General features: G+C 40.2%; 1 protein-coding gene across 2 annotated transcripts in view; it reads left to right on the top strand.

Moving 5' to 3' along the window:
* Positions 1-11,596, top strand: part of zgc:153738 (uncharacterized protein LOC558115 homolog) — a 289,186-nt gene that overhangs the window by 227,460 nt on the left and 50,130 nt on the right. For both annotated transcript variants that reach the window (XM_028803884.2, XM_051928820.1), the window contains exons 11-13: positions 7,723-7,829; positions 9,115-9,201; positions 11,382-11,449. In XM_028803884.2, the coding sequence (XP_028659717.1) occupies positions 7,723-7,829; positions 9,115-9,201; positions 11,382-11,449 (262 nt within the window). The remainder of the gene's footprint in view (positions 1-7,722; positions 7,830-9,114; positions 9,202-11,381; positions 11,450-11,596) is intronic.

Below are 11,596 nucleotides of genomic sequence, written 5' to 3'. Positions count from 1 at the left end.
GGCTGTTTGAAAAGCCTGCTCTTCCACAGCTGTCCAACATCACAAAGTTTCCTTATGCACCAGTCAATGTAAGGGTTACAAGGATGTGGTGGTCATATTTTGCAAAAATCTAGGATAGTAATTAAGCAACCCCAAAAACGCTTTTCCCAGGTTGGGGTGCTTTCTTAATGGCTGCTACTTTATCAGACACTCTCTGTATGCCATGGCAATCTACTTTATATCCCAGATAGACAACTTCATTTGTATTTATGCACCTTAGTCCTGCAGCAGCTAACTTTGCAAGCACTTCATCAAGGTGCTAAAGATGACATTTACCATTCTTTCCAGTAATCCAAATATTATCAATTTGTACCACCACCTTAGGTATACAGTACCTTGTAGAATATTTTCTATATTATGCTGAAACATCCCAAGACTAGATGGCACTCCATATGGGAGTCAGTATGCTACATATACAAATTTATGGAACTTACACAACACCCCAGTTTTCTACAGTTCAACAACACCCAGTCGTTTGCCAGTCTCTGCACTCAGTATGATGGAGGACACATCTGTGTCAGTTTCCATTTCGATGTTTTAACCATTTATTTCTATTGTGACTTTATATGGTGAAACTTTGTTGTTAGTTAGTTACTACAGTGTAAATGTCTTTTCATCCAGGAAATGTACTGTAGTTTCCCTTTTTGCCATCAGTTCTGGTTAAACACTTCTTTGCTAAGTGCCCCCTCTTGTAACAAAAATGGCATGAAATACTTTTGTGATTGCCCCAACATCAAGAACACTGGACTTTATGGACTTTAAAGTCTCTAGCAATTACAAGCTGCTGTTGCTGGTGTAACTTCACTACATCTCTGTCTGCCGTTTCCAAAGCTAATGCGATCTCTGTTGCCTTTATCAATGGAAGTTCCACTTCTGCAAGTTGCATTCTGCCTTTATCCATCCTGCATACTAGTCTGTGTCTTATGACCTCTAAATTTCTACTAGAATCACAAAGCTCAGATACCTGTTGCTGTTCACCATGATTTCCTCATTTTGGAGTGAAATTGTATCTTCAAGCAATCATACTGCACAAAATGGGGGCAAAATGATCCATCAGTAACTTGATTTGAGCAAAGTAAAGGTTGGACGGTTTGGATGTTTGAAGTAAGTCTCTTAAACATGTGTACTCTTTACCAATACATGCACTTAGAAATATTGCCCTTTTCTTTGCTATTGGGGATGTCATTGGCCTCAAGATAAAATTCCAATCACTCTATATATTGTTGCAAGACATCCATTTCTGTATCAAACTCTGAAATTTTCATGAATATCACCATTCCATTCAACTTGCCGCCAGTTTAATGTTCCAATGACCAGATGAACAATTCACCAGTTATGAATTTATTTCAGACTTTATTGGAACAACTGGCGCTAAACATAATCACACCTCACTCCATGAGTCAACTGGATCTCCTTTGTGCATCTCACCACTAGGATCCCTGCTGCCTAGGCTGCCTCCATAGCTGCTTGATTAATAATCCCACAGTTTCCTTCTACAATCAAAGAACATGCAGGTTATGTGATTTGGCTTTGATTAAACTGACCCATATGTATATATTCACCCTGCAATGGACTGATACTTTCTCCAGATGTTTTTTCTGCTTTTGCCCAAAGATGGCGAGATAGACTTTAGCTGCCTTGCAACCATGTTTTGAATAAGTAGGTTAAGGAAATGGAAGGATAGATGGGTGAATTGATCTCTGTTCATACCACACATATAATTTGTATTATTTATGTTATACTTATTGACATATACTTGTGTTAACACAGTTATAGCTTCTTTTTTGGGAGGGGGGGTGTTCATGTTATAGAAGTATATTTAAATTCATGGAAAATAGACAGGCCTGTTAATTTGTTTACAGTACTTAGAAATGTAATAATCTTCTTCTTTCAGCTGCTCCCGTTAGGGGTTGCCACAGCGGATCATCTTCTTCCATATCTTTCTGTCCTCTGCATCTTGCTCTGTTACACCCATCATCTGCATGTCCTCTCTCACCACATCCATAAACCTTCGCATAGGCCTTCCTCTTTTCCCCTTCCCTGGCAGCTCTATCCTTAGCATCCTTCTCCCAATATACCCAGCATCTCTCATCTGCACATGTCCAAACCAACGCAATCTCGCCTCTCTGACTGTCTCCCAACCATCCAACTTGAGCTGACCCTCTAATGTACTAATTTCTAATCCTATCCATCCTCGTGACACCCAGTGCAAATCTTAGCATCTTTAACTCTGCTACTTCCATCTCTGTCTCCTGCTTTCTGGTCAGTGCCACCGTCTCCAACCCATATAACATAGCTGGTCTCACTACTGTCCTCTAGACCTTCCCTTTCACTCTTGCTGGTACCCGTCTGTCACAAATTACTCCTGACACTCTTCTCCACCCATTCCACCCTGCCTGCACTCTCTTTTTCACCTCTCTTCCACAATCCCCATTACTCTGTACTGTTGATCCCAAGTATTTAAACTCATCCACCTTTGCCAACTCTACTCCCTGCATCCTCACCATTCCACTCACCTCCCTCTCATTTACACACATGTATTCTGTCTTGTTCCTACTGACATTCATTCCTCTCCTCTCTAGAGCATATCTCCACCTCTCCAGGGTCTCCTCAACCTGCTCCCTACTATCGCTACAGATCACAATGTCATCAGCGAACATCATAGTCCACGGAGACTCCTGTCTAATCTCGTCTGTCAACCTGTCCATCACCATTGCAGATAAGAAAGGGCTCAGAGCCAATCCCTGATGTAATCCCACCTCCAACTTGAATGCATCCATCACTCCTACCGCAGACCTCACCACTGTCACACTTCCCTCGTACATATCCTGTACAACTCTTATGTACTTTTCTGCCACTCCCGACTTCCTCATACAATACCACAGCTCCTCTCGAGGCACCCTGTCATATGCTTTCTCCAGGTCCACAAAGACGCAATGCAACTCCTTCTGGCCTTCTCTAAACTTCTCCATCAACATCCTCAGAGCAAACATTGCATCTGTGGTGCTCTTTCTTGGCATGAAACCATACTGCTGCTGAGTACGTTTCCATCTTTATCCTTTATTACCCTAACCTGCTGCACATCTTTCCCAGCTCGGTCTCTCTGTCCAGCTAATCAATACAGGTCCTTTTCTCCCTCCTTAGTGTCCAGCCTCTCATACAACTCATCATACGCCTTTTCTTTAGCCTTCACCACCTCTCTCTTCACCTTGCGCCTTATCTCCTTGTAATCTTGTCTACTTTCTGCATCTCTCTGACTATCCCACTTCTTCTTTGCCATCCTCTTCCTCTGTATACTCTCCTGTATTTCCTCATTCCACCACCAGGTTTCCTTTTCCTCCTTCAGATCAACTCTTCTGCATAGGATATAATCTACCTGTTTGCATCTTCCTCCACTCTTGTACGTCACCCTATGTTCCTCCCTCTTCTTAAAACACGTATTCACCACAGCCATGTCCATCCTTTTGGCAAAATCCACTATGCTCTGACCTTCATTCCTCTCCTTGACACAATACTTACCCATCACCTCCTCGTCTCCACTGTTCCCTTCACCAACATGTCCATTGAAATCTGCTCCAATCACCACTTTCTGTCCCTAGGGTACACTGTTCATCACTTCATCCAACTCACTCTAAAAATCTTCTTTCTCATCCATTGCACCCCCCACTTGCGGTGCATATGCAGTAACAACATTCATCATCACACCTCCAATTTCCAGCTTCATAATCATTACTCTGCCTGACACTCTTTTCACCTCCAAAACACTCTTGACATACTGTTCCTTCAGAATAACTCCTACCCCATTTCTCCTCCCATCCACACCATAATAGAACAATTTGAATCCACCTCCAATCCACCTTGCCTTACTCCCCTTCCATTTAGTCTCTTGCACGCACACTATATCAACCTTCCTTCTCTCCATCATATCTGCTAACTCTCTCCCCTTACCAGTCATACTGCCAATATTCAAAGTTCCTACCCTCAATTCCACTCTCTTTACTTTCCTCCTCTCCTCCTGCCTCCGGACATGTCTCCCACCTCTTCTTCTTCGGCCAACAGTAGCCCAATTTCCACCAGCACCCTCTTGGCTAACAGTACTGGTGGCGGTCGTTGTTAACCTGGGGCTTGACCGATCCGGTATGGAAATTTGTATTGTTGTCCGCATATTGATTTGGCAAAGTTTTACATCGGATGCCCTTCCTGAAGTAACCCTCCTCATTTATCTGGGCTTGGGACTGGCACGAAGTAACACACTGGTTTGTGCATCCCCTGTAGCTGGGTTACTTAGAAACTTAGAAATGTAATAATAAATGTTAAAAAAACATAATTCCTGTAAATTTGATAACATTAAATTTGGTGAAGAATGTCTTATGATTTCTTTGGGACTTTACACTTAAAACTTGACACTGATTCGAGACTTGCTTGCCTTGACTTGAGATTTCACTCGAGACTTGTCCATCTCGACTTGGGACTTGAACTGGACTTGGGAGTAAACACTTAAAACTTACTTAGTTGTTAGTTTAGAAACAGTTATTTGTTCTCTTGCAATCAGTGTACTGTTAGCAGTATAGCCTATGGGCACTCCAGCCACAGGGGATGCAAAAACCAGTGTGTTTCTTCATGCTGGTCCCAAGGCTGGATAAATGGGGAGAGTTACATCAGGAAGGGCATTTGGTGTAAAATTTTTCCAGATTGATATGCGGACAACATACAGCTTTCCATACCAGCTCGGTCGAGGCCCGGGTTATCAACAGCTACCACCAGTACTGTTAGCTAACAGGGTGCTGGCGGAAATTGGGCTACTGTTGGCCGAAGTAGGAGAAGAAGAGTGGGGGAAGATGGGAAGAGTACAAGGAGGTAAGGTGTAATGTGAACAGAGAGGTGACGAAGGCTAAAGAAAAGGCATATGATGAGTTATATGAGAGGCTGGACACTAAGGAGGGAGAAAAGGACCTGTACCGATTGGCTAGACAGAGGGACAGTGCTGAGAAAGATGTGTAGCAGGTTAGTGTTATAAAGGATAAAGATGGACGTACTCACAAGTGAGGACAGTGTGTTTAACAAATGGAAAGAGTACTTTGAGTGGCTGATGAATGAAGAAAATGAGAGAGGGAGAAAGTTGTATGATGTAGCGATACAGAATCAGAAAATGCAATGGATTAGTAAGGAGGAAGTAAGGACAGCTATGAACAGGATGAAGAATGGAAAGGCCGTTGGTCCAGATGACATACCTGTGGAAGCATGGATGTGTTTAGGAGAGATGGTAGTGGAGTTTTTAACCAGATTGTTTAATGGAATCTTGGAAAGTGAGAGGATGCCTGAGGAATGTAGAAGAAGTGTACTGATACCGATTTTTAAGAATAAGAGGGATGTGCAGAGCTGTAGTAGCAACAGGGGGATAAAATTGATGAGCCACAGCATAAACTTATGGGAAATATTAAGTTATGGTGATAATTAGTAAGCATTAGTATGGTTTCAAGCCAGGAATGAGCACCAGAGATGTGATGTTTGCTTTGAGGGTGCTGATGGTGTCTATATGGACCTGGAGAAAGCATATGACAGGGTGCCTTGAGAGGAGTTGTGGTATTATATGAGAAAGTTGGTAGTGGCAGAGGAGTATGTAAGAGTTCTACAGGATATGTACAAGGGAATTGTGACAGTGGTGAGGTCGGCGGTAGGAGTGATGGATGCATGCAGATGGGATTACATCAGGGATCATTTCTGAACCCTTTTTTATTTGCAATGGTGATGGACAGGTTGACAGGCAAGATTAGATAGGAGTCCCCATGGACTATGATGTTTGCTGATGACACTGTGACCTATATCGAGAGTAGGGAGCAGTTTGAGGAGATCCTGGAGAGGTGGATATATGCTGTAGAGAGGACAGGAGAGGAATGAAGAATAGTGGGAACAAGACAGAATACATGTGTGTAAATGAGTGGGAGGTCAGTGAAATGGTAAGGATGCAGGGAGTATAGTTTGCGCTAGGTAGATGACTGTAAATATTTGGGATCAACAGTACAGAATAACGGAGATTGTGGAAGAGTGTGCAGGCAGGGTGGAATGAGTGTAGAAGAGTGTCAGCAGTAATTTGTGACAGAAGGGTAGCAGCAAGAGTGAAAGGGAAGGTCTAGAGCAGTGGTTCTCAACCCGTGGGCCACGGACCAATGGTGGGCCGTGCTAAAGTCTTAAATCAGTACCAAAATTAGACAAAAAGTCAGAGGAAACAAGAAAATAATCCGCATTTTTTACACATTGTTAGCGGCAGAACGTATGTACGGATGCAAGCTGCAGGATTTTAGGGCTTAGAGACGCTTTGCTTAATTTAGTTATTTTAGTACTTTAGTTCTGAATTCACCGGTCGTGCAAAAAATGAATTAGCGGAGCTGTCTAGCGATCGCACATTACAAACCAAATTTGACGATCCTGCTACGGATATCTCTTCCTTTTGGTGCATAGTTTTGCTTGAATATCCGTTGTTGTCAGCACTAGCGATGAAAGTTCTTATACCTTTTTCAACAACTTATTTGAGCGGGGTTTCATTTTCTGCATTGACTGCCATGAAAACAAAATATCGGTCAAGAATGAACGTGGAGGATGATCTTCGAGTGTGTTTATCAAAAATTTCAGCCAGAATTGACATGCTATGTAAGCCCAAACAGCATCATCTTTGACAACTTTACTAACGTAAATGTAAAATAAAATAAACCAGATAATGATTATCGTTGTCTCTCTATTTATTATTGTATTTGTGTAGCAAGCAATGAGCAACTAAACATGTAAAGAAAAAATTACATAATACTGTATATTAGTTATATTTACCCTCAATTACTAAACGCATGAGCAATAAATTATATGCCAGCAAAGGCTAACATGTGGGCCGCAAAAATGTTTGAATTGTTAATGTGGGCCTTGCATAAACAGGGCCTGAGAACCACTGGTCTAGAGGACAGTAGTGAGACCAGCTACGTTATATGGGTTGGAGACAGTGGCACTGACCAAAAACCAGGAGACACAGCTGGAGATGGCAGAATTAAACATGTTAAGATTTGCATTGGGTGTGACAAGGATGGACAGGAGGATCAGCTCAGGTTGTATGTTTTAGAGACAAAGTCAGAGAGGTGAGATTGCGTTGGTTTGGGCATGTGCAGAGGAGAGATGCTGGGTATATTGGGAAAAGGTTGCTAAGGATAAAGCTGTCAGGAAAGAGGAAAAGAGGAAGGCCTAAGAAAAGGTTTATGGATGTGGGAGAGAGGACATGCAGGTGATAGGTGTAACAGAGCAAGATGTAGAGGACAGGAAGATATGGAAAATGATAATGCGCTGTGGCAACCCCTAACGAGAGCAGCCGAAAGAAGAAGAAGCAGTATAGCCTATGTGCAATAGTGTGCATACAAAAACATCAGGCTTCCTCAGTTATGGATGTGAATTAAGTTACTTTGTAAAAGTAACATAATTCTGTATCATCTAATGCAGCAGCATCTGATGAGAATTCTTTGCTCAAAAACAGTGATGATCAAATGTTTTTATGTTGTCCAGCACAAGTATACTTACTTCATGTCTTGAACAAGCACTAGAATTCTGCAGTTGTCTTTCAATTACCCATTAGTTAGCCATACACATTAAAAATATATACATTTTTAAATCATACCAAATTCATGTAAACTTATTGTTTATTAACAGCTGTTTGGCAACACCGTGATGAAACCGCTAACTTTCATCAGAGACATGATCTTGAACTTATCAAAGAAGAAAAGAGGAAAGAGATAGAGACTGAAATCAGACAACAGGTGAGAAATTTGTTTACTTATCTTTTTTTCTTTAAGCTGAATACATTATAGTTAAAACAATTTTTTAAAAATTTCTAGTTTACTTTGTAATTTAATGAAGAATTCCTTTAGCCAATCAAAAGATCAACTTCATATTTAAACTTTTTATATTATTCATCGTGTTACATGTGGATATATCTGATTTTTTCAAGCCTTCTAATTATTTATTTTTGAGGAGGGAAATCTTAATTAAAAAAGGAAAAGCATTATACTGTAGTGTGGGATGTCACTTGACCAGTGATGCTGCAACACAGTTATCCTGCTTCATGTATTAATATAGCATTTTAATTTTTCTTTCTTTTTGATATTTCATTACATTAGTTAGAGGAAGAAAATAAGTGAGTGATATGAACAAGCAGCAGAATCCTGATTGAATGATATTCAAAATATAGCAAACACTTCTTTGTACATACATTTTTGTGATAAATTAACAGAGAATGGGTAAAAGTATTGTGAGAAGAATGACCACTGAAACAATATAAAAAGAGTGATCATGGATAAAATTTATTGATAGACAAAGTACCAGTGGAAATTCTAGCTTGATTAGTATAGCAAAGAAGAGGACCACATTTATTTGTCTCATCCATTCTTATGTCTTTTGATTTTGTTTTTCTCTGGACAGTTTGCTATGTAGAAAGATAAATTCAGAAGAGTCAGTGGTCCTATAATGATATATACAATACATGCATACATACGTTGTTCTCTTTTTTTTTCCTTTGAGCAATGGTCACCCTGCCAATGCATTCTAAGCTCATTGAAAACTTCTAATGATTAAAACTAGTTTAATTTAGTTCAGCATTATTACTTTAGTAAGAGTGTTGAAAAAATGCAAACTTGAGTAGGGTTGGGGTCCCACCTACAAATCCGTTTTTAATTGTTGTACTGTGGTACAGTTTGTTGATAGAAAAAAAATGAATAAATGGAAGTAGTGACTCTTAATATGTTTTGAAGATGGAATTGCACTTGATGATGACAGAGGTGTGTTTCCGTTAGTGCTGAATACTCGGCTGAGGCTGACTTCCTGTTCAGGGCATCTTTATAGCCAAAGGACTGGAAGTGGTGGATTTTGGCAGGACTTCAACTGACTTACTCTGTGATAATATGAAAGTTATAAACCTTCCTTGTTCACGTATCTCTCATTTATTTATTTTTTTTAATTCTTTCAGATGCATTATTGCTGACTGCATCTTTTTTATTTTCTGCTGTGTTGGGTTTGTTTAGCTTTAAATAATTGCTTATTTGACAGGTGGATGAGTTAATGAGAGAAGAGCTTAAAAACCTTAAACTGGCCGTAGATAAAGATAAAGGTGGTAGGACGAAAACAAGTAAAAAGGTAAGGTTGGTGTTTTATATATAGAATTAACAGAATTATCATGAATTATGTTCAGATAAACCCCATAGATTATTCTCAAAAGGTATACTAAACATATTACATAAATGCATTGCATATATTTTAACTGACACTTTATTAAATATATGTGAAATTAATCTTTTTTTGTTTGCAAACCTTTAGCTTTCACAGTACTCTAAGTTATCCAACGGAATTCATGAAATGGATATATGGATAACCTGTTTTAGAAGTTAGTTCTTATAAAATTATATATATATATATATATATATATATATATATATATATATATATATATATATATATATATATATATATACTGCTCAAAAAAATTAAAGGAACACTTTTTAATCAGAGTAGAGCATCAAGTCAATGAAACTTCTGGGATATTGATCTGGTCAGTTAAGTAGCAGCGGGTGGTGTTAATCAGTTTCAGCTGCTTTGGTGTTAATAAAATTAAAAACAGGTGCACTAGAGGGGCAACAATGAGAAGACCCCCAAAACAGGAATGGTTTAACAGGTGGAGGCCAATGACATTTTTCCCTCGTCATCTTTTCTGACTGTTTTTTCACTAGTTTTGCATTTGGCTACGGTCAGTGTCACTACTGGTAGCATGAGGTGATACCTAGACCCAATAGAGGTTGCACAGGTAGTCCACCTTCTTCAGGATGGCACATCAATATGTGCCATTGCCAGAAGGTTTGCTGCATCTCCCAGCACAGTGTCAAGGGCATGGAGGAGATTCCAGGAGACAGGCAGTTACTCTAGGAGAGCTGGACAGGTCTTTAGAAAGTCCTTAACCCATCAGCAGGACCGTTATTTGCTCCTTTGGGCAAAGAGGAACAGGATGAGCACTGCCAGAGCTCTACAAAATGACTTCTAGCAGGCCACTGGTGTGAATTTCTCTGACCAAACAATCAGAAACAGACTTCAAGAGGGTGGCCTGAGGGCCCGATCTCCTCTAGTGGGCCCTGTGCTCACTGGCTGGCACCGTGGAGCTCAATTGGCATTTGCCATAGAATACCAGAACTGGCAGGTTCACCCTGAGCACATGTGACAGACGTGAAAGGGTCTGGAGAAGCTGTGGAGAACATTATGCCGCCTGTAACATTGATCAGCATGACCGGTTTGGTGGTGGGTCAGTGATGGTCTGGAGAGGTATATCCATGGAGGGACACACAAACCTCTACAGGCTAGACAATGACACCATGACTATACCATTAGGTATTGGGATGAAATCCTTGGACCCACTGTCAGACCCTATGCTGGTGCATTGCGTCATGTGTTCCTCCTAGTGCACGACAATGCCTGGCCTCATGTGGAGAGAGTATGTAGGCAGATCCTGGAGGATGAAGGAATTGATAATATTGACTGGTGTCCATGCTCGCCTGACCTAAATCCAATAGAACACCTCTGGGACATCATGTTTCTGTCCATCTGACACTGCCAGGTTGTACCTCAGACTGTCCAGGAGCTCAGCGATGCCCTGGTCCAGATCTGGGTGGGGACCCCCCAGGACACCATCCATCATCTCATTAGGAGCATGCCTTGACATTGTCAGGCCAGCATAAAAGCATACAAGTACAATTTTGAGTTGCTGCAATGAAATTTTGGCAAAATGGACTACCCTGCCACATCATTTTTTCATTTGATTTTCGGGGTGTCTTTGAATTCAGCCCTCTGTAGGTTGATATTTTTAATTTCCATCAAACGATGTGGCATCTTTTCGTTCCTAACACATTACCCAGTCCATGTCAGTATAGATATCCAGCATGATTTTTTCCCCCATTGAGATGTGATGTGTTTTCAAAGTGTTCCTTTAATTTTTTTGAATGAACTACCAGGTTCATTCCTGATCTAAAATGACATAAAAACTCAAATACGAGAAGCCCAAAGTTCTCAATCCGCCGTCTCTTTGTTTCCCCCTCATTTTCATGGTGTTTGCAAAGTCCATTGTATTGTCCATCCCACATATCTCTCACAGTACTAGTCACTTTAAAAATGTGTCCCCATAAATTGAACACATAAACCTTAGAAAAATGTAACTAAGTTAAAGAAACATGTTTTAAAAGGTAAGGTTTTAATTTATAAAATGTGTTATAGCATTATGTCTATATATGGCTGTGATGTACATTCATTTAAAATATTTATTTTTAAATGTTTAGCAAAAGAAAAAGAAGGGTGGAAAGAGTGGAAAGAAAAAAAAGAAAGAGAAAGATTTGACCAGTGATAGGTGAGTAAAGTCTAGATTTATTTATTTCATTAGCAGCAAGTGTGTTCTAATATGTCAAGTCTGTTGTGCAATATAAAGCATATATGTAAATTATAAATTGTGTCTGGAAACACATGGCACAGGTAGAATCAATGGATTTTACACAAT

The sequence above is a fragment of the Erpetoichthys calabaricus genome, chromosome 6 (genome assembly GCF_900747795.2).
Source record: "Erpetoichthys calabaricus chromosome 6, fErpCal1.3, whole genome shotgun sequence".
In the NCBI taxonomy this organism is placed as follows: domain Eukaryota; kingdom Metazoa; phylum Chordata; class Cladistia; order Polypteriformes; family Polypteridae; genus Erpetoichthys; species Erpetoichthys calabaricus.
Note: the sequence above shows the minus strand (reverse complement) of the source record. Positions and strands in the feature narration are given on the sequence as shown.